This window comes from Gallinula chloropus (genome assembly GCF_964237585.1).
Source record: "Gallinula chloropus genome assembly, chromosome: 4".
NCBI lineage: Eukaryota > Metazoa > Chordata > Aves > Gruiformes > Rallidae > Gallinula > Gallinula chloropus.
In genome coordinates, this window is record NC_140088.1 from 88,308,855 (window position 1) to 88,332,766 (window position 23,912).

At 47.6% G+C, this 23,912-nt stretch overlaps 1 protein-coding gene across 1 annotated transcript; it reads right to left on the bottom strand.

The window, feature by feature from the left end:
* Positions 1-428: 428 nt before the first annotated feature.
* On the bottom strand, positions 429-23,743 carry PTCD3 (pentatricopeptide repeat domain 3). Its single transcript, XM_084262944.1, has 24 exons — positions 23,646-23,743; positions 22,112-22,161; positions 20,236-20,275; positions 19,200-19,245; positions 18,419-18,487; positions 17,505-17,609; positions 16,949-17,072; positions 15,946-16,055; positions 15,172-15,245; positions 14,814-14,901; positions 14,642-14,702; positions 13,973-14,055; positions 13,207-13,351; positions 12,180-12,230; positions 11,208-11,291; positions 9,012-9,040; positions 8,533-8,636; positions 7,408-7,486; positions 7,243-7,333; positions 5,876-5,961; positions 4,461-4,609; positions 3,276-3,317; positions 1,732-1,890; positions 429-1,062 (listed from the first exon to the last, which is right to left on the bottom strand). Exons 1-24 carry the CDS (start codon positions 23,738-23,740, stop codon positions 981-983), a joined length of 2,046 nt encoding a protein of 681 aa, XP_084119070.1. The 5' UTR covers positions 23,741-23,743; the 3' UTR covers positions 429-980.
* Between the last annotated feature and the right edge of the window lie 169 nt (positions 23,744-23,912).

A 23,912-nucleotide genomic window follows, 5' to 3' on the forward strand; every position in this document is an offset into this window, starting at 1 on the left:
AGCAAACACTTAGTACCCACTTGCTGAAATAACTACCTTTCAAGCTGCTTCCTATCACCACCCCTGAGAGCTCTTCAACTCTGCCTCCCCCTAACCTGTCTGTACCCCTCGCACACTCCCAGGGCAGAGGGGTTTGCTGTCACCTTGAACAGCACCGCTGCCCCACCACGCCTGTAAGGAGAGGGATGCTCAGCTGTATCTGCTCCTCCCTGGATGGAGGAGTGAGTTAGTCCTGTCAGGAACAAGACCACTGAAGGTCATTCATTACCTCAGACCAACCCGTCCAGCCAAGAGCAGCAGCGCTGCAGTGAGGAGCTGACTGCAGCACAGGCCCCTGCCAGCTTTGCCACAGGAACTTTACTTGCTCTTGCACAGAGCAGCTGCCCCACTCTGGCTTTGCTCAGGGATTATCAGCACACAGCCACAGTTCATGGCAGCTGTTTATTAGATACAGTCGCCTGCTGTACAATTCTAGCCTCTCGCCACCTCCCATCCAAGGCCTGTCCCAAACCACCACAAAGGAGGAGGGGTAACACCACCAGTGATGCATCACCTGCAGTATTTACATACACACTAAGCAGTTCATTGAAGTTATCTGGGAAGAAGTACAACCTGGCCCAGGTTCAGTCACAGGAGACCTGAGCAAAGTCCTGCTCAGGCTGAGCAGCCTGCTGGCAGCAGCACTCCTCCCACTGCAGCCCTCTAGGATCTCAGCCAAGGTGTCCAGGCAGTGGTGTGAAGAGCTTCTGCTGCTGTACCCACACTGGCCTCGAAGTTACCAAGGGGAGGAAACCAGCCAGTGTCCAGTTCACTCCAGAGAGAACCCAATACTCTCCAAGCAGGTCCCGTAGCAGAAGGCTGTGGGGCACTCAGCAGTGCTGCATCCCCTCCCAGAAGCCGTCCCTTCAGCTACCTCCCTTCTTGCAGAAGCCTCCTGGTGTCAAGGCAGCGGCTGTTCCTGGGCTTCCCACGAGGGACAGCTAGTCACGGTCACTGTCACTGTCGCTGTCACTGTCACTGTCGCTGCTGTCGCTGTCTGACTTGATGCTCTCCAACGTCCTCCTGCATATGTACAACAGTCCAGAATCAGTCACCTGCTGTGACTTTCTGCTTGAAAAGAGATTTAAAACTGAGGTAACACCCCTCCAAAGAGACCAGCATGGCCCTCAAAGGACAGGTGTGCCTAGCATTTGGTGGTAATACCCCTTTTGGAAAAGCAACTACTTCAGCTACCCAGAAAGCAGTGGGGCAGCTGTTAGGGGTGCTGGGCTTCTGTTTCATCAGCCCTGTGGACCACCTCCACACTGTGGTCATCATCAGAGCGTGGCTGCATCCATCACCTCAGCCACAAACAGTGGCTAGTGAGACGTACACATTTGACCACAAGCCTCAGGACCTGTGAGCCACAGGCAGAGCCATCCCATACCACTTCCTGCTTTTACATACCCACAACCCACGTGCTTTAGGTGGCCACAGCCCAAGAGAGGTGACAGCAGATCTGGGCAGTGGCTGAGGCTAATCCCATCATGGAAAGGTACCTTCCCTCCTGGGTGGGCTGGATGCAGCACGGAATCAGAAACTGAAGGGGGTCTGGGGAGTGTGAATTGACCAGTCAACACAAAGGTGATCACAGCCAGTTCTCTGCCACCTTGGTGGAGAAGCTTTTCTGTGGCAACTGCACCTCTCTACTCCACCCCTTCAGCAGCACCATGAACTATTATTCCAACTTACTTCTGCTCTTCAGAGAGTTCAAACTCCGTCTCTGTTCTGCTTTTCAGCCTTTGAGATGAAGACAGACCGAGGGATGCTGCCAGCTTTACCAGCTTAATTGCCTCATCTGGGGAATTAGTTTGTTTAGCACAGTTCAAGAACTCATCCATCACCCGGTCACTGCAAAAGCAAAGGCAAAGAGTGACTGTTCACAGGGCACCAGGTGAAGTGACAACGAGAGGGAGAAGAGATGACAGATCTAGTGATGGCTCAACCAGCCCAGTTCTGCTCCTGCCAGGAGTTTCACCTCAGCTTTCCCCCTGTAGTGCTGTGCTTGGGAAATCCTGTCCTAGCAGAAAACTGGGGCAGCATCTCACTGCTCAGGGTAAGGATCCCACCTCAGCAGCAGCCTAAATACCCTTCCTCTCTTTACAGTCCCCAAATCAGGCCCTCACCCTCTTTTACATGGCTGGCAGTTGTAGAGGAATGATGTAAGAGCACTTGACATTGATGGCAGGTGTCTCACTGCCAGAGGCTGCTGTGCTGTCTGTGCTGGCACTGCTCTCTGGCTCTGCTCCCTTGTCACAGCCAAGAGCTGCTGGAGCCACTTCTCTGGCCTCTGGGCAGGGACACAGTGGTGTCCACATCTGGTGCTGCAGGGAGCTCAGCAGAGAAGGAAGGAGGGGACCAGAAGAGCCTCTGACCCATTTGGTAACAGCAGGGAAAACACTTTTTTTCCCCCTTCATATTCATGACCCCTGACACCCACAAGCCATCAGCTACACTACAATTTCAGGAGAATTCCTCTCCTTTCCCTGTTCCACAAATTGAGCTGGGGGCTCTGACAGCTCTTGGCAGCATCAAGGCTTCCCTGGGCCACACCAGCCACAAGTGGCAGAACAGAGCAGCACTACCAGTGGGGTTTGGCTCCTCAACCTCCCCCAGCACAGGCAGCCACCAAGAACATTGTACATCTCAGTGAAATTCCATCTCCAACATCAGGTTTACAGTGTTCATTTCCCTCAGCACCAAGCAGTAGGTTTGGGTTTTGCTTTAGATACATTACTAGTCCTTACAAGTTACTTTCTGCTTCAAATGCATTTCTTCCCCCAAAGTCCTGAGAAAAGCTACCAGTTGTAGCCTAGCAGGGTACCACATAAGATGTGACCTGATAAGCTTGTCTTCAGCAATCCAGACACCTCAAAGTACCGTGGTTAATGATACATTAAAGTTACTCAGAGCACATGGGAAATGAGAGGTTCCCAAGAGCACTGCTTAGGCTGATTTCAATGCCAGTGCCATCAGTGGCACTGTTCTCCCTGTCCCAAAACTTCACTCAGTGATAGCTGGAGGATCAACTCCTTAACCCCCTGGTTTGCTTTTTCAACAGCTTTTGAGACAGAAAAGTCTCAGAACCCATCAGAGGGGCACACAAGCACCCCTGCTCACATGCACACACACAGTGTAAGGAAGATGCAGACCACCCTTGTTGGTCACACTAGAAATGCAAAATCTCAGCCCAAGGGAAGACTCAGTACATGACATCAGAACCTAAAAGTACTCACGTGGGAATCCGATTGATTTTCTGGAAATGCTCCATCATCTTCCTGTTCAGAAGAAAACAAACAGGAATCAAAACAAAAGACACCCCACAGGAAACACAGGACAGGTATTAGGTCTCTTGGGTAAACCCCTGGTGAAACACAGGCAAGATCAATTTCACAAATGATCATTCCCCACAGATCTCAAACAGATCCCACGCCATGTTCTTCTCAAGGATGCAGTGTAAACCAGCCAGTATCATGGGCTGGTTTAGCACAGCCTAAGTCTTAACTAGAGCAGACAAAATAAGGAGTGTAGCTGCTGGCAAGTTAATGGTAAAACATTATGTATTTTTAGAAGGGTACTCGCCCCTTTGGTGTTTCAAATGCATCAGTGCAGAGAGCATCTGCACCTACCAGGAAACAGCTCAGAACCTCACGCTGGAGGCTACGTATAAACAGGAGGGGATTCAACTTTTTAAAAGGGCAGACAATGGCAGGACAAGGGGGATGGGTTAAAGCTGAAGGAAGGAAGGGTTAAATTAGATATTAGGGGGAAGTTTTTTGCAGAGAGAGTGGTGAGGGGCTGGAACAGGCTGCCCAGAGAGGGGGTGGATGCCCCGTCCCTGGAGGTGTTCAAGGCCAGGTTGGCTGGGGCCCTGGGCAACCTCGTGTAGCTCCAGGCCTGGAGGTTGGTGTCCCTGCCTGTGGCAGGGGGTTGGAGCTCTGTGATCCTTGGGGTCCCTTCCAACCCAGGCCATTCTATGATTCTATGATTCTATTTTAACCTGCATTTCACGTGGAGAGCATGTAGGACAGTAAATTCCAGCTTCTGCAGAGTTCTAACAAAGACTCTCTTGAGAGTTTTAATTAGGTCTAATTGTAATTACTCTCTTTAGCAGTTTGAATTCCAAAGAGTTAGGGACTGGAGAATGGGAAGCTGTAGGAAGTCAGCAGTGCTTAGTGAAGCAATAATTGCACCCTGCCTCATCAGAAGCAGCCAAACGATGCTCTAAGCAGTTGCAACATTCACTTCTAGGGGATGTTTAAGACAGGTGACTGTAAATCAGTGGCAAGAATGAGTGACATTACAAAAACCCCCATCACATTCCCAGCAAGGTTTATCCTCTCCCATCAGCTTTTGAGTTTCATGATTAAGCCCTGAGTTAGTGTCAGGAAGCCAAGAGCTCGTGGCACCCACACACCTACCAAGCATCCTGTGTTCTCCCAGCCCTGGAGAAGAGCAGGGTGACATGTCCCAGCGCACTGCCCGTCCACTCCAAGGCCACCACCTCCCTCCCACTCTGCTCATGGACAGCTTTGATGTCTTCAGCACACTTGGCAAACGCCTGCTGAATCTGTGAAAAGATGGTGCTGTTAATGCCAAGACCTCCTTTCCAGTGTAATTCCCCCTACAGATGTCTGTCCCCTGTGTGATTTGCATTTGTCAGTTAACTGCAGTTACCCCCTGACAGCAAATCGCTCACGGTTGTCAGGACAGTTGTCCCCAGCAGGTGAGCTCCCAGGCAGCTTTGCAGGGACAGCTGCACTGACAGACCTCAGCAGTACACCTAACACCTCTGACACTCCTCAGCTTGAGAAGCCAGTGACTGCAACGACATCTTCCCCAGAACCCCCTGAATTCTGCCATGTGCTGCCCCTGGCTGGTCAGGCTGGAGACATTCCAGCCCCGTCTGGACGCCGCCCTGTGCAATATGAGCTGGGGAGCTGCTTTGGCAGGGGGTTGGACCCCATGAGCTCTGGAGGTCCCTCCCAACCCCTGTGATTCTGTGATTCTATGATTACTCTTCCAAACCCTGGTAGGGAGTGATCCCCTTTCCTATTACTCTGAGGTTTCTCTGTAGGCTGAAGGCAGTCTGCAGGGCTTAGCAGGGCTGGGAAGCTCACACAGATCTGGAACTCTTGTAACAGCCTGTGCAGTGGAACTGGACCTCTTAAGACCAACCAGGGACTGAACTGCAGCACTAAGTACAGTCTGCATGCTGCACACAACGGGGACACATCACTTCTCAGTGAGCTGCTGTGCTGGTTTTGGCTGGGAGAGTTAATTTTCTTCATAGTAGCTGGTGTGGGGCTGTGGTTTGGGTTTGTGCTGGGGTGTTCTTGTTATTGCTGAGCAGTGCTTATGCACCCTCAAGGCCTTTTTGGCTCCCCAGTTGGCCCCACCAGTGAGGAGGCAGGAGGTGTGACCAGCATGAAGCTGGGAGGGGACACAGCAGGGACAGCTGACCCCAACGACCAAATGGATATTCCACACCCTATGGCATCATGCCTGGTGTATAAGGCTGGGGGAAGAAGAAGAAAGGGGAGACAACTTAGAGTGAAGGTGTTTGTGTTCCCAAGTCACCGTTACATGTGCTGGAGCCCTGCTGTCCTGGGGGTGGCTGAACACCTGCCTGTGATAGGAAGTGGGGAAGAAATTCCTCAGTTTGCTTTGCTTGTGTGTGAGGCTTTTGCTTTCCCTGGGGAATTGTCTTTGTCTCAGCCCATGAGTTTTCCCTTTTACTTTCCCAATTCTCTCCACTATCCCACTGGGGAGGAGTGTGATCTGCTGGTGTGGTGCTGAGCTGCTTACCAGGACTACAGCACAGCAGCTTCCTTACCTCTTCGGGGTGCTGGTCCCTGCTCATCAAAGACAAGAGCTCTTCCAACAGTTCTTGTCTCCTACTGAATCCAAGCAGTTTCATATCTGTTTAGAGAAAAGCAGCAGTTACATGTGTCCAGTGGCCCCTGCTCCCAACACCTGATAACATGGTTAGCATAACCAACACCACTTTATGAGGCAAACAGCCACTTTCTGTGACTGAGGTCGCCTATTATTCCCTTCCCCCTCAGTATCAGGCCCTGAAGGTCTTGTGCACCAAGCAGATGAATCAAACACACTTCTTCCCCTCCCTGCTGGTCTCAAGATTCCAGGCACCAGGCTAACTAAACCCCTCCTTAACAGCCCTCAAGGACCCAGGCACCCAGCCAGCCTGGTGGTAATGACCACAGAGCAGCAGGGAACAGCACACCCAGCAGTTCCCTAAGATCAAGCAGTTACAGCCCCTAAGCAGGAACTGGGACCTGAACTGCTGCTCTGCTGAACTGGACAGCGAGGCCCATGACAGCCTGGTGGCCAGGGACATGTCCACCATTGTCTCTGAGAATCATAGAATCACAGACTGGTCTGGGTTGGAAAGGACCCCAAGAATCACAGAGCTCCAACCCCCCTGCCACAGGCAGGGACACCAACCTCCAGGCCTGGAGCTACACAAGGTTGCCCAGGGCCCCAGCCAACCAGCCTGAGGACTGAGTGGTGACTCATATGCTTTTTTTTAAAAAACATATTTCAAGGCTAGATTATGATTTTTATGTTTATAGAGCAAACCAAGTTTTAAGGTCTGACCTGATCCACAGAGGGTCCATGTAATTAGAAACTGTAAGCTGTACTGTGCTGCTTACAAATTTGTACCACACTGATTCCCTTACAGAAATCCTGTGTTATCCTGATTATAATTCTATACTATGTCATAAAATCCTGTGAGGCAAATAAAGCTTTAATTGTAACTGCAGCTTAGTGCTGTCACCACTCTGGCTGGGAACCCCAGAAGAACCCATCTTTCCCTCAGAGCTGGGAACAGCAGGGTATTTTCTGGGTGCTGAAGCCTGGATCTGCATTCTTGTCTCCTCCTCTTAAGCTGCAAAGAATGGGCAAAGAATTTAAATGCTGTAAAGCTGTGCTGTTGTTTAAGGTACTGCTCTCTGGGAAGCACTCAGTTTTCCAAGACACTGGAATGTAATCATGATCTCTGCCTGTGCTATCAGTTCTGCCTCTAAGCCTCCACACTAAGGAATGATGACCCTCGTGCCAAAGCACCTTATGGTGGCTCTTCTGAGCACTGGGAAATTCCCCCACTACCTCCCCCTCTGCATTCCTGGCTTTGACCAAGCAAACTGCATAGGTAGCCACCACGTGGCTATCACTAACCTTCCCAGACCGAAGGGAGCACTTCCAAGTGGTTGGCTGTATCCAGTGCTTGAAACAGGTCCAATATATTTTTAGGATTTGGATAGAAGAGCTGAAGAAGGAAGAGAATCACTTCAGTGAACTGTAACTGGGCCCTTTCTCCATGCTAAAGATATCAAGACTTACTGAAGGGGACATTTCCTTGTACCACTTCAACACAACGTCGATTTGTTCCATCATACACAACAATGAGAAGAATTTTGACCTACAAGAGGGGAAAAATGTTTTAATTCAGTAGTGGTCAGACAAACCAAACCATACAGCAGCACCAGCAAGTGATGATTCTGACCAGATCTGTATTGCAGATCAGGGAAATCGCCCTGTATGAGAGACACTCCATACTCCAAATAAGCAGTAGCTGTTTTGATGACAGAACTTAATGCTGACACAAGGTAACTGGCAGAATTAGTAAGAAATGAACTGCTGCATTTTAAAAAGTCTTAAAAAAATGCCATCTCCCTGGCTGATACCAGGTTTGAGGTGTCTGAATCACTCTCAAATGCACCCCTGGGTTAAGAACCACTTTAGGAAATGTAGTAACCCAGTTCCTGGTGGGAGTTTGCAATATAAACCTGGGACCCTGACCCAATGCACTGGCTAGGAAAGATATCTCTATGCCAAGAAATTAATTTCCATTAATTTCCCTTAATTAATTTACAGGCTAAATAAGGTAAAAATCATATGAATCATTCCAGCCCTGAAACTGCATCTTATCTTGCTGATTATTGGATCATCTCTAGTGCTGATGCCTAAGCAGGCCTTTCATCAAACCAGTATGCTCCAAGTACTTAATTACATTCAGTGACTGCAGCACTTGATGGCATTGGAGAAGATGGTAAAGATGTTTCAGAGGGCACAATTACAGTGCAAAATGAGGGAACTTCACGGGAGTTTGGGGTCTGAATACACCTGCTGCACTGCACCACTGTGCAGAGCTAGGTCTGGGTGGTACACTATTTTGATGTTACCTCCCAAGCTGTCACCCCCTAAAGTGGATGACAGGATTGTAGAAAGTACAACTGGTTGGTATAGATCTTGGATGGGGAGTCAGCTAAACTGATGCTGCAAGAGTTTTATTTCCATCTGGGCAAGGCCACAAACTGAAAATAGAGCCTGAGCTATCACTGTTCTTCAGAAGGACTTTGTCCCACATGGCCCATAAGATGGACAGCCAATGTTCAACAAAGTGTTCAGAACATCTGAACCCTGGACAACGCACAGGACACTGCATGTAAGCCACATTTCACTCACCAGTAGACATTCAACCGATCCATGTCCAAGAATTTCCAGTTGTCTCCCTTCTCCAAGGCCTTATTTAACCGATAGGCAAGCTTGAGATCCTTAAGATCACAGCACTGCAATAGAGCCAGTAAGATTTTAAAGGTACCAAATGTAACACTGAAGACATCCCCCAGAGACTCACTGTCACCAAGCTATGAAGCAATGAGCTGACAGCAAACATTTTTAACAGGATGCAGTGGCTGCCAAGGCATTTTGTTTAATCAATACAAGGAAGAGGCAGGGCCTTACGCAGTCTTCTCTACCATGCAAGCTACCAATGCAGGAGGCATCAAGAAAAGAACTGCAGAATTATGGAGGGAAGTGACAGGAGGTGATGAACATTAGTAAAAAGGGAAAGAATCTTCTGTGACAGGTTGGAAAACTCACAGGCAAATTTGAAACAGCTGGAGGGCTAAAAGGGATTCTGACAGCAGCAAACAGGTACTTACCGCTTGCATAGCAGTGGTAAAAAAGTTAGCTGGAAGGGAGAAACCAAGTCTGTTAGCTTCAAACTTCCACAGAATCACTGAATGGTTTGGGTTGGAAGGGACCCCACAGATTGTCCAGTTCCACTCCCCCCTCCTGTGGGTAGAGACACCCTCCACTAGCCCAGGGTGCCCAAAGCCCCATCCAGCCTGGCCTTGAACCCTGCCAGGGATCCAGGGGCAGCCACAGCTGCTCTGGGCAGCCTGTGCCAGGGCCTCCCTGCCCTCACAGGGAAGGATTTCTTCCTGATATCTCATCTAAATGTCCCCATTTTTTTTTTTAGCACAGGAAGTTCCACACCAACATGGGGAAGAACTTTTCCCCAGTGAGGGTGAGGGAGCCCTGGGACAGGCTGCCCAGGGGGTGTGGAGTCTCCTTCTCTGGAGAGATTCCAGCCCCGTCTGGACGCCGCCCTGTGTGACCTGTCCTAGGGAGCTGCTTTGGCAGGGGGGCCAGACCCAATCTCTGGAGGTCCCTTCCAACCCCTACAGTTCTGTAATTTTCTGAAAAACCTCATTCAGCTCCCATAATTCAGGCAAGACATCTCTCTGCAAGCCCATCTTCCCACCTCTGCTCACAGCAGTACTTCTATAGAGTGTGGAGGAGCAGAGCAGGTACAACCATGGTCTACATCTGGCAGCAGTTTGGAGCCAGAGCAATACACTGTGCAACTCACACAGCAGGGCAGAGGCAAACAGAAGAGCTGCACAACATTCTCACTGTTTCCAGGCTTTTTTCCAAAGACAAAATAAAACTGCTGGTAGGACAAACTAATGTGCTCCTGATATCTATAAAGTAGAATTTTTCACTTTACAGGGACAGAAATGTGTGTGGGTTAGTGCTTGGTCACTGTTAAATTTAGGGTTGAGTACACTGCATTGCTTTGCTAACTACACCTTTGAAGAAGAGCTGAAAAGCTGATTAAGAGCTTGCTTTGCTAAGGGCTCCCCCTGAAGAAGAGATGAAAAACTGAAAGAGAGAATGTCCTGCCTGCCCCAGAAGGTGCTGAGAGCTGGGTGACTGGGAGGGAGGCCTGAAGCCAGCAAAAGTCAGCAGTAACAAGGGGAAAAGTAAAGGCAGGGTGGGTGTGGGGCTGGAGGGGGTTATGACCACCCACCCAATAGAAGGACTGTGAAAATTAGACCCTTTGCACATCCTCAAGGAGTATGTGTGCTCATTTAACCAACAGTAGGTGCTGGGGTAATTACTGACCAATTAGCCTAAGTTTAGGTGGATTTTTCTACTCCTGTAACAAGATAAACGTGTTGTGGACTCTGTGTGCTGGTGTGCTCACTGTGAAACTACCAGCCAGCACCCACCTCTGTGCAGACACATGGTAAACACTGCTGCTCTGGGTGTACACTGGTGCACTGCACACTGGTTCCCACTTTTGGGACAATGCTACTCCAACATAACATCTCCTAACCTATCTTTAAGTGGCCAAGACCATACCAGCTCCTCCCTGGTTTCCTGAGGCATGCACTGCAATAGTTTCTTCACCCCATCACATACAGAGCCAGCAGCTGCTAAAGACAGGCTTCTGCCACTTTCTAACACCACGTTGTACACAGCACAGCTACAAGACCCCTCTTTGTCACACTGGTCTTCACATTGCTACTTCTGTATGCAAGGAGAGGCTTCTGAACATCCTAGGGCAAAGCTGTGTGCACACACATGGCAGAAAGCCAGGGAGACATGGGATGTTCAGAATCTACCCCTTCCACAGACCCAACCTTCAGTCTTGCATCAAGTTTTATTTCTTGACCATTTCTGAAAAGCATCAGGAAGAACTAGAAGAGGAACTCAAAACCATACCACAAAAACCTGCTGTTCACCAGATGTGTATCACTTCATGATGCTGCTAGGAGATGCTTCTCCTTAAACCAGTCTTGTCAACAGCTCTGAGGTTCCTACAGTGTGAGACTCAAGACCTCATTCACGCTGGGCAAGCTCCTGCTTCCACAGAGAAGCCAGTGCCCCAGTGCACAGCACACCTTCCTGGCACTGCAATTTCTTCTGCCTCCAAAAAGTATCAAAGGGACTGCTACAAGGAAGCTGCATGACTTCCTTCTAGCAGGGTAGAACCACTTGAAATTCCCCAGGTACCTTTTTACCCAAGCTTAAGCAGTACAGATTATCAAATACATTGAAGTCCCTACCATCATCAGGATCCTGGGGAGTGAAGCTCCTGTTTTCAACATCATCTAGCACCTCAGAGATGATGCCTGATGGGTGAAGATCAGCTGTGGGACAAACAGACAAGAAATGCCACATCTCAGTTGTATTATGCAGTTTATTAGTAAAAAGCCTCAGCTTGCAAACATTCTATGGAAAGAGATGGAGAAAAACACCATCACTCCAAACAAGTGTCATGATTCTCCCACCTGTACCCCTCCTTGTGGTGCTCCATGCCAGCTGCAATTTCATTTGCACTAAAATTTGCCCCACTGTTGCCACATTTCACAACACAACAGGGCAGATTCAGAAAGATACAAATACTTTCCAGCAAGGAATCCAACAGAAAGGCAAGTTTGTCTGCTAGACTGTGGCACTGGGCAAAGCAATGCATTTCATACACAAAAAAACCCTCAAAACAGCAACAGAGAGAACCCAGAGCAGTTCCTCCACATTTCTTATAACACATTGTGTCTATTCTCTTCCCATGCCTACAGATTTTTGGCTAAAGGATCACCCACAGTAGGGCTCCTTCCTCCTAACACAGGTATATTTCAAGACAGTCCCAATGCACAGAAGGGTTGCAGATAAACAGGATCCCTGTGCAATTTCTTGCCTTGAGTGACACAGTCCAGGAAATCAGATGCTCTGTAGTCAGATCCAGCTTCCACAGAGACCGAGTAGCATGTACTCTTTAGCTTTATCAACTAGAGAAAAAAACAGGCTTTCCAGTTCTGCTCATTCTCAAAGCCCAAGGATCTCCCCTCCCTGTAAGAGGTTATGGTCCTCTGTAGCTTTTTTCTTCACCCAAACAGAACCAGATTGCACAGGTAACACTGGGACTGCAGGTTGTCTTTTAACCCATACATCAACTGCCTTCACCCATCACCTATGGGAAGTGTTTAAAGCAGATGTTAAAGAGGAAACCTTCAAAGGCAAGTTGATATTGCACATACCTCCTCTATAAAACATAAAGAGAAGATGTTCATACGTTGCAAGGCTGGGCTCTGAAAAGCAAAAACAGGGAAATTACTTCAACATTCTTGGCTGAGCTTTAGGCCTGAGCTCTAACTCAGCCTCCAGCCCTTCCACTAAGGCAGCTTGCATAAATTTACTCTATCATTTCCATCCTCATCCACCCTAATGCTGGACCAGACCTCACCTACAGCTGGGCAAGATGGTATCTGAGGGGGAACAGCTAAGCTCCCCTGCTCTAAATTAAAAGCAAAAATATTTCATGACCAGCTTTTAATTCTGCTCATGAACTTATCTTTGGTGTATCAGCAAGTGGACTCCACAAGACATTGAATCAGCCATGCCAACATTCTGTGGTTTGCAATGTTTACTTGGCATCAGCAACCCATTATCTAGATCAAAAGCTTTTTTCCCCTGTAAACCTGCAGATGTAGAGACCTGAACTGGCTTGGGTGGCTTGTGAAGTAAATCTCCAGCTATGGGAAGCCAACAGACTCAGCTACCTGACTGCTGCAAATACATACTCATGTACATTATTTCTCCAGCAGGACCACAGTAAGGACCCAGTGGGCCAGGACACCCCACTGTGTATGCACTCCTTTCCTTGAAGAGCTAGAGGAAACTGCAGGTTAAAACATAATGATAAACATGCTCCTAACCTAAAAGACTACAGCATCAATATGCTTCATTATTTGACCTAAGGGGCTAAGTGCACACACTACACTGTAACTGGTGAGCAACACCAAACAAAGGCTGAAGATGATGATTTGGTATGAAACCCGCACACACCGGTGGCTGAGTGACCTCAGTCTGGTGCTCAGGACTCTTTACCTCTCAGTTCTTTTGCAAAAGGAAACAAATAGGGAAGTTGGGAACACAGTGAGGAAAGCTTTTTACCACAAGCTTTGGACTTCTTCCCTGAAATTAGGAATCCCCACGTGATTCTGCTGCACTCTTAGCCATTCTGGCAGTGGCACTGAAATACAATCACCATTCTGGTTCTCTTACCTATGTCAAGTGCTTCCATTTCCTTTATTACCAATAAAGACATATTTCTGCCTACACCACCACATCTTCTCAGAGTCTTCAGTAAAGCATTAAAAGTCAGGAGATTTGGTTGCACTTCCTGCTGAGCCATGTGATTCAGGAAGACCTTAAACAAAACCCCCAAATCCTTAGCTCTTCACATGTCATGGATCACAGTTCAGCTTACAACTAGCTTATACATGCACTTCCTCAGCCTAAGCCTTCCCACCCCCTTCCAGTGAACAACTCTACCTCAACTGATCATTTCTTATGGCAGCACCATCTATTTTTTCATTGATCTGACAAAAAAATGAGACTATAAGGTTTTGTGAGATTAGATCTTGAAGCATTGTGTCCAGAACATTATGGGATTGTTTTAATTTACGTACTATTTTTTGTTACTCATGTTATGTCACAATTCAGAGAAGAGTTTTTACCTCAAATTGTTTCTTTTGTATCATCTCCCAACATAATTTGCCAATTACTTTCTGGCTGGGCAGTTCTTGGATCAGGTTATGTTCTCACAAGGCAAATCATTCCCAAGGGCAAAGCTGGATTCTGTACATTTTCCACTCCTCAATAGTTAGCTTTATGTTTAAGCCAGTGTGCTTCATTTGCAGCAGATACTACTGCCTTTGTACAAAGCTCTTGTTTTCAGTCTTCTAACAATTGGAAAATTCTACTGACAAAGCAGGTCCAGCCCCAACAATCTTACTCCTTCCCCACCTCTTCTGCCCTACCTCCTTACCTTGGCTAATTCCCATCTTTCTAAGAACCTCTCCTTCAGGTATGGGACTGCTGCAATCAGTGCGTTGAAGGTGTGCACATCAGCTGGGAAATAGAAGGGAATTCATGTTCACAGAATCACAGTGAATTGCAGGGGTTGGAAGGGACCTCCAGATTGAGTCCAACCCCCTGCCAAAGCAGGTTCCCTAGGACAGGTTGCACAGGGAGGCATCCAGATGGGGGTCTGGAATATCTCCAGAAGTAGAGACTCCACACCCCCCTGGGCAGTCTGTCCCAGTGCTCTGTGAGAAAGTTCTTCCACATACTGGTGCAGAACTTCCTGTGCTCCAACTTGAGGCCATTGCCCCTTGTCCTGTCCCCACAGCCCACTGAGAAGAGGCTGCCCATTTCCCTTTGTCTCCCAAACATTTTAACTGACAGCTCTTTTCTACAGGGAACAGTTTGCTGTAAGATGGCTCAGTTTCTGGCGAAGTCTCATGCAAACCTGCTTCCAGTGAGCCAGCCACATGCCAGCTGCACTGGAACACCCAGTCTGCATTCAGCCCCCATGATCTAGCTGAGGTCCGTACCCCTGCGCCAATCATCATTGCCAGGAAACAAACACCCACCTACCAAACAACAGGCTTCTGTTACTTGAAAAGCCCACAAAGCCAACCCACAAGACACTCACCCTTGAGTCTTTCATTCAGCAAGTCCATGTACATGTCATAAGCTTTAGCAGAAGCCCCATGCTGCACCAAATGAAAGAAACAAAAGAGCACAACACAAATTAACTACCTCTGTGGCTGTGTGAGAGTTCACAAGCTGGAAGAAGCCCTCCTAGCACTGAAGGGCAGCTTTACCTTCACCATTCCACGGATCATGGTGCAGTAGGAGTGTGCATTCCTCTCTGGCATTATCTTAAATATTCTTTCAGCATGGTTGTTCTCCCTGGAATCAACAAACAAGGTGACTGATAAGGAACTCAACGAACGGTACTCTCAGGCAAAGCATTCCACATGCAGAACAAAATAAGGGGCTGTATCCCACAGGCTGGCTTTCAGGGTATGGCACTTGTGGTATCTACTAGAATCCCATCCCATCAACATTCTATAAAAGATTAGCAAACACTGGTGCAACACAGTCTTGAAATCTGTTTCAGAAAAACCAAGCATGGGCACAATCTACTGGATACAGGAATATTGGCAACATTTTCCATACCTCCATCTACAGCCAGAGAACTGTGAACCTCTTTGCAGCTGTCTCTTTGGAGCCTTCTGCTCTGAAGCATTCCCCTGCAGAGATTTGTTGCAGAAGTAAGTTTCTGAGAATTCAAAGTCAGGATTAAACTTCAAATGATGTGATCTGGTAACACCCCAGAAGTTCAGCAGCTACCAAGTGTGTTTTTTAATGGGTCACATTAAAATCATTTCTACTATAATATTCAGGAAGCAATAACTAGATGAAGGATACTGTTAGTAAACATGCTAACAGAGTAAACTCTGTGTATTTCTTGGGTTGGTGGGAATCATGGGACTACAGCAAATACTCTGTAAAGGGTGTTTTGTCCCTCAACAGCCTTCCAAGGGATGGGTATTGTGCAACCCATCTAATACTGTACCCTGTGACACTGAGGTCACACAAGGAGCACTCAGCTGCACTGAAATCCAGTTGATACGGTTCAGACTGGAAGAAAATGACCTAGCTGATCTATGCCAGAGGTACTACAAGTCATCTTTGCAGGCCAACTACAAAAACCAGGCTGTCAGAAGCTATTTGAACACAGTTCAGCAGAACTAAGCCAAGACAGGGTTCCAGTTACTTAGTTCAGCAGACACAGGATTTTTCTAACTCCCATATCTCTTGGGAATGCTGACTGCATCCAACCCAGCTCACAGCATCTCCCAGGCAGGCAGTCACACCACACAAACATTAACACCACCTTGTAACACACCCCCTACATATGAAAGAAAGAGACCAATAGGTTTTTCACACCTCTGGTTCTTCCAAATCCTCTTTTCCTTCCTCTGGAGTGGATTCTCCACCTCCATAGAAGCATAACAAATCCAACAGGCGGTTTGTGGTCTCCAGAGATACAGGAGTACCTATAGAAAATGATGATTTACAACAGTCACAGAGAAAGTAAAGAACACACCACTCTACAGCTGTATCAGAATACTTTCCAACATCCAGTTACACCACCTTGCTCTCTTTCAACATAAAGGTGATCTCTAGCAAGTCTGTAAAACCCAGGTGCCACACTAATGCTTCCAGACCAAATCACAGCAGGACAGAATTTTAACACTGAACTAGAGTGTTGTTTAATGAAATTTTTCTTATCAAGAAGGAGAGGGAAGTGGCAGCTGGTAGCCAAAACTGTGGAGAAGCACAAGCCCAACACAACATCTAAAACTGCTAGTGCTTTTACCAACTACTCCTAGGGTACACCTTGTTGTGAAGATCACTTTGCATGTTTCATTCAGTTAGTTTTCCTCCTTCACTTACACTTTTCTATTGCCTCCTCCTCATTCACCCATGACAGGGATAAGGTCCAAATTAAGGAAGAACTGAGAAAGACTCATTTACTGAGGGCAGTTCCACAGAAAAGGCACTCAGCTGGTATGCTACACCAGTCCAAAACAACAGCAAAGTGCTCAGTACAAAGCTGCTGCTGCACAAGGGCCTCTGCCCAACACATAACATCTGTTTGTAACAGGCCTTGTTCTAGTGCATCACAATTCTTCTACTTTGGAAGGGAAGGAAAAAGCCTCCTGTCATCTGCTTCTTGATAGAGAAACCACTTGTTCTTATCAGCAAATAGATATGTCAAACCAGCAGTGTAGATAAAAAAGGCCCAATAATTCTGGAGAAGCACTTCACCAGTCCACAGTGAGCTGTGGAAGGCAGCAGCAGTTATGAAATTGTCTCCATAGGCAGCACCAGCTACTAAAATATTTAACTAGAGGTCCACCCCAGACTCCAGCAGGTGACTGCATACCTGCCTGTAAGAGCTGATCGAACAGGTCCACGGATTCTTTCACCTTTCTGAGGTGGATACGCTCTTTTAGAGCTTCCTCACTCACTCCTTCAATCTGAGGTGTGAGTATCTCAGGCATCAAGCACTAGAAGCAAAGAACGCAAGTTAGAAACAAGCTCAAACCTGCTCTAAACCATCACTAAACCCCTAACCAAGAATCCTTACCCATCACCCAGTACACATCTTTGATCATCTCCCAACTGTCCCAGCCTAACAAAAGCAGTCCTTTTGGTGATGAAGGACCACAGACCCTGATCTCTCACTTTCAGGTTAGTAGGTCAACATCTAAACAACATTTATTTTCCTACTTTTATCAAAAGAAGCTGGTATGATATTGAATTCCTCATGAAAAATGTCAGTTTCTGAAGCATAGTGGAAATACAGTATTGCTTTCATAGCTGCCTGTGAAACAGCTAACAAAACCAGCCTTTTATGTTAGTTTTGGACCAGCCTGAGAGTTTATTGCACTACCTGACAAAGCACAAATACAATGAAAACTGAAAGCAAAAAAGCTTACTGATACGTTGGGCTCTGAGAAGATCTTGTCAAAATATTGAGGAAAATGGTTGATAATGTATTTTGCAGCATTTCTCCCAGACTCCTTTGACAACGAGAACAGACGCTGCAGAGGAATGGGACAGAAGATGAAGAAACATCCAAATAAAAGGCTGAGAGTGAGGAAAAACCATCTGCTGTAACAGCAAGCATTGTGATGGAATAAAAACTCAACTCCTGCTTCATTTTCAACTCTTAGTAAAAACACAAGCACAAGAGGACGCTCCAGGTAAACATTTATGTCAGTAGAAGAATGTCTACTCTTTACTCCCTTGTTACTTAGTCAAGGGACAAAGTTGTGTACCAGATGTGTCAAGTACTGCACTACTGCCTCCAGCTCAAAAGCACTGCTTATTTTAGTTACAGGAGTCAACATTCCTCTCCCTGATTATCATGTCCAAGAGCATCACCTCATTCTCATCCACCTCTTTTCCTCAAGTTCTAAAGTCAGGCCCTCCTCTGCTGTTTCTTTTAAAACTCTTCACATTTGCTGGGTGCCTTCAGCCTTCTCAAAGGCTTCACCTCTGGTATGCAGAAGAACTGAAGAGTCTATACCCAAGGTATGCAAACAGAGTTATAACAGGCTGAATGCCTCACCTGAAGAATTACTATTGGGAGTTATTTAATGGACTAAGAACATGGAGAAACAAAACAACTCAGCAAGTAAGCAACTAGCTTGCAGTCAGCTAGAAGGGCAGGAAGGAAACTGTATGTGCAGGGTGGATTTGTCCAGAGAAGTGCTACAGGCATTATGCATTCAGAAATACACAGAGAAGAAAATTCTGAAAGAAATCTGACACTTCATTTTCTGTTGTAATTGAAACTAGACTCCAATTAAGAGTTTTCATTGTCATGGATCTGAAAGGAAACACTTACAGAGTTGGCTGTATTTCTTGGCATAAGGAAAGGGTCATCCTGGAACATGTAATGAGCAGCAGTAGGATCCTGCAGAAAGGAGAACCCAGGATTGAAACATGTAGTTACACACACAGGCATGCTGTAGGCATATCACACTGCCCCATGGAGTTTAAGGTGCCATCATATCCAACACCTGATGCCCCTTTTACAAAAGCTCCTCCTGTCAAAATGTTTACAGCTTGTTTGGAAATGGTTCAAAAAGCACTTCCACACACAGTGCAGGCTAACACAGCCACAACAGAGGGGTCCTCAGTATAACATGGCACGTGATGAGCGCTCTGCAAAGCAAGGAGGACCCCAACCAGTGGAGCTGAGGAGAATGGCAGGATCAGAATCAGCTTCCAGAATTAAAGACAGACAGGATTAAGGAATGGCATCACAGCATTTACAGCTGTTGCCTAGCCAGAGTAGACACAGATGGCTCTTTGCAAGGTTTACTTTCTGGGAAGAAGTAGTCTGGACTGAGAAGCTGAACTGGTAGAGGAACTTGTTTAGCAAAAGCTTTATCCAAACATTACAGCTTTCACTGGTAGTTAACAGCTCTCTCTTAGCACTGGAATGAGGCTTTAAGGACTCAGCAAAAAACATTGAAGGAAAGGGAAAACCCTGTGAAAAAAAGAGATGTGAAAGTCCCATCTTTCATTTACAGCCAAAGGAGAAGATTGAGCCTCTGGAGTGACAGACAACTGTGTGAGACTGGACAGCTCGATGGATTTCCAAGAGAAACAGAAGAACTCACCCTGTTCACAGTGGAGGCCAATGTCTGAAGAACTGCTAGTTTATCCCTAAACATAAAGGATCTCTGATTAATACTTGGCTGTGAATGTTACACATCACACTGTATGCAGACCTAGCACAGGACTATCCTGGCCCATAAGGATTCCAGGAAATAATGGTGTTTGTTGCACTTAGAAAATAGCACTTTTCACAAAGGGAGGAAAAATCCAACTGCAACAACAGTCTCAGTTCTGGAACAACCACAGGAAACAGGAAAGACTTGGAGGAAAACCAGAAGGGCATGTGTGTTTTGTGCTACCACTCATGCCCATGTTACACTTTATCAAAGAAAGAACACAGGGAAGTGACACAGAAAGAATTCCATGAAATGCCCCTCTCAGAGTCCCCCATCTCTGAGGGGTGGATACATGAGTTTCTCTCCAAAACAAGCCTTGGCAGGAAAAAAAAAACAAAACAAAACAAAACAAAAACTAGATTTCTTGGAACTCCTGTGGATCCTGAAGACTTTGGCTGTGTTTCAAGCAAAGAAGGAAAAGCCACTGAAAGTGTTTAGGTGAATGCAGTCTTATTTTAGGTTTACATGCCAGCACCATTTGACTCTTAACTTAGTTTTTCCTCTATGACATGCAATTTCACCTTAGGTGCTTCCAACAAAACAGCTTTTGCTCAGCTGCATGATTTCTAACAGGATTTATTCAGCCAGCTATCAATGGTCAAGCTTATTTTGCTGAAAGAAGCACATCTATGTGCAGGCAGCCAAACTAATTTGTTTTTACAGATTTCTATGCTGAAAAATGCAGTCCTTGTAACTGTTTTTAGAAGGAAAGTCAGGAACAGAGTGTACACACTCTGCCCAGACTGCAAGAGTCAAAAATATTCCCAAAGCTCCCAGTCAGCAGGAAAGACATTGGTGGGAGATTTAAGCCCAGGAATAAGGTAACTTGAATTTTCTTTTTCAGCTTTGGCAGACAGATTGCATTTAGCTAACAAGAGTTTTCTTCCAGGTCAACAGAGATATCCCAGCAGGAAACACTCACCAGGTTTTCCTCCGTGGAAGCACAATTTCTTCTTGAGTAACTGAGAAATAGTATTAAAACTGTCATTAGAATCAAACAGATGCCTGAAGATCTTGACCTTCTGACAACTGATCAATTTAAGCTGATCCAACTGAAAGTACTAAAGCAAGGATTTCAAACCCATAGTGTAATGTAGGCCATAATTTACTGGACTGGTAATAGAAAAGGCTGACAGGGAGCTTAACAATGTGTCTAGAAGGATTAGAGCCCTAGGGTAAATCAACCTCAGAGAGGCTATACCCACTGTACCTTCAAAGAGATTACCCATCCAAGCCTCTTCAATCATCCTTATGCTGTACCTATACACCAGTCCCTTGGTATCCCACATTCAGTCCCCCAATTCAAAGTCTACCAGCTCTGCCCATCTGGCTTCTCCAGCTCAGCCTGCCTGAACAGTGCAGCAAAGTGCCCTCCCAAGTTCTCTCTTCAACAGCCTGACACCAACTGCCCCCAAAGCTGCAGCTAGAGTCTTTTAGGAAAGCATCTTTGCTAATTCATCCAGAGAGGAGCATGTGGCAAGTGGTGTTCCTCAGGGTTTGGGATTGGGGCTGGCATTGTTTAACATCTTTCTTGGAGATGTGAACAGTGGGATCAGGCACATCCTTAGCAAGTCTGCCAACACCACCAGGCTGTGTGGTGCTGCTGTCCCACAAGTGGGGTCATTACCCAGTGTGCTATACACCAGAGCAAAGGTGTTTGATTTATTCCAATTATGTTGACATGCTGGAGGGAAGGAATGCTATAGCCTGGTTCTATGTGGCACCTCATGATTAAAACCTCCAGAGCCAGGGTCTGCAGAGGTACTTTTTCCACTGCCTCTTGTGTTGATGTTTCCCTGACCTGTTACTGACTGTCAAGAACTTGAAGGAAACTGTCAGCATTAAGGTGGAATTTATAGTTTCAAAGAAAACCTGAGGTTCATGCTCTGGGAGCACAGAGCTGATCAGTGGTGAGGGCTGTCAAATTAAGCCAGGAAATCACTGCACAATCATAGAATCACAGACTGGTCTGGGTTGGAAAGGACCCCAAGGGTCACAGAGCTCCAACCCCCCTGCCACAGGCAGGGACACCAACCTCCAGGCCTGGAGCTACACAAGGTTGCCCAGGGCCCCAGCCAACCTGGCCTTGAACACCCCCAGGGACGGGGCACCCACCCCCTCTCTGGGCAGCCCCTTCCAGCCCCTCACCACTCTCTCTGGAAAGAACTTCCCCCTAATATCTAATCTAAACCTTCCTTCCTTTAGCTTTAATCCATCCCCCTTGTCCTGCCATTATTTACCCTTTGAACAAGCTGATTCCCCTCCTGTTTCTCTGCTCCCTTCAGGGACTGGAAGGCTGCAGTGAGGTCCCCCCACAGCCTTCTCTTCTCCAGGCTGACCCAGCCCAGCTCCCTCAGCCTCTCTCCATGGGGAGCTGCTCCAGCCCTCTGATCATCTCCGTGGCTCCTCTGACCCCTCTCCAACAGTCCCACATCTTCCTTGTCCTGGGGCCCCAGCTCTGGACACAGGACTCCAGCTGGGGCCTCCCCAGGGCAGAGCAGAGAGGGACAATCCCCTCCCTGCTGCCACCCCTCTGCTGATGGAGCCCAGGATACCATCGCCCTTCCCAGCTGCCAGAGCCACTGCTGGCTCATGTTCAGTTTCTCATCTACCAGAATCCCCAAGTCCTTCTCAGCAGGGCTGCTCTCAAGGAGCTGAAGATGGGGGTATGGCATGGGTGGGAAATGCAAGAACTGTAGGACAACATTTAGTATTCTCCTCATTTCATGACAATCTGTGTTGTGTGGAGGTTTTTCAAAAACAATAATTGCAACGAATTAGCAATTAAGATGACATACCTTCTGAATTTTCCCCAGTCTTCCCAAGAGCTGTACTACTTGAAGAGCACCTGCAAACCAGAGTTTTGAATTTATAGTAGCCTCATTAATATAGCAAAAGCAGATTAAAGAAATCCTGTACCACAGGTCAGAATTTATTAAAAAGCTGAAGGGAATAAGTAACTGGAAATGTTGCTCATTCATTACTCAAAGTTATTATCATAGAACTCACAGTTGATGCTTCTCTTAGTGTCCTAATTTCAAGAGACAGTAAACTATTCAGTGAAAATTTGTAATTCTTTATTTTTGGGGCTCTCATGACTTTAAAGTAGTTTTCACAAATCCCTGCATCTTAGAAAGAAAGGAAATCCTTATCATGAATCAGAAAACACACTTTATGTTTTAGAGACAGCAGCTAGCTAAAAGCATTACCTCTTCTCAAACATTTTAGACCAGAGTAGTGTTTATGTGAGCAGGAGACCCTGAACTGTGATGCAGTGAAATCAGACCCACTGACTTGCAGGTGCCCAGCCTCTGCAGAGCTGCCAACAGCACACTCACATCACCACAGCTGCAAAGGTACATCCACATGAGCTCGGTTCTGCTGCGTGTTGCAAAGCACCTTGGTGTGCAGCTCAGACTCAAAGGACACAGCTCCCAAGTCTTTCTTGCTGCTTTTAACACAAACTACAGCTTATATTAAAACACATGTTTGTGTTTTGGTTGGGTTTTCTTTTTTCATTTTGCTCATGAAGGAATCCAACACTGCAGCCTTACTGTAACTCTGGCATTCACATGCCTTTCAACACTGACCTGAACAGCGAGGGGGATGCTGTTAACATCCATTCATACCTCCGTGCTTCACAGTGCTACTGCATAATTCTAGCTGTTCTTATCTGCCCCATAAGCATCTTAGGTATGATTTTACCAGCCAGATGCTGCATTTTGCCTATAAAGAGTAGCCACAGAGGCAGAACCCCCTCACTTATGGCATAGCCTGAAAGCAACTTCCCCTCCTCACCAGATTTTTCACCAGATTCAGCTCCAGGAATCACTTAACAGCTCAAACTCACTCTCCGGGGCGGCTCTGAGCTGCGGAGCCCACCAGCAGCTGGGAAAAAGCCCGGCAAAGGTGCTATGAGGGTGGTGAAATGCCGGCGCAGGCTGCCTGGAGAGGCAGTGGAGGCCCCATCCGTGGAGACACTTAAGGCCAGGCTTGGCAGAGCCCTGAGGAGTCTGATCTAGACAAAGGCATCCCTGCTTACTCCAAAGGAGCAGGACTAGATGGCCTCTAAAGGCCTTTTCCAACCTAACGCACCCTACGAACCTCCCCCAGGCCAGGCCAAGCCCCACACCATCCCCTAAGGCCTCATCACCCACATTACCGAGCCCCGCGGCCACCGCGCATGCGCACTGCGACCCGGCGGCTGCTCCTGCGCGGCCTTTCCCGCCTCAACTCCCCAGCCCTCTCCATTCCCCCCTCCCCGCGGCATCCCCACCGCCGGGTCTGTCTCTTCCCTCGGCTGCGGGAAGAACGGCGGCGGCGCCGCCTTACCGGTAGTGCTCTCGCCTCCTGCCCGGCAGGCAGCACCGCCTGCTCAGCAACACCACTCGCTGCCAAGAGCCGCCCCCCAGCCGCCGCGCCGCCATGCCGCCGCGCCCGCTGGGAAGCCGGGGCTGTACCACTGCCGCGCCGAGGAGCGGCCACCCCTCCGCTGCGGTGGTATCGCCCGGCCCCGCCTGCTTCCCGCCCCCCCCCCCCCCCCCCCCCGCCCGTCGGGACCGCGTGGTGCTTCCCGTGGCGCAGGACCGCGGGTTGTGG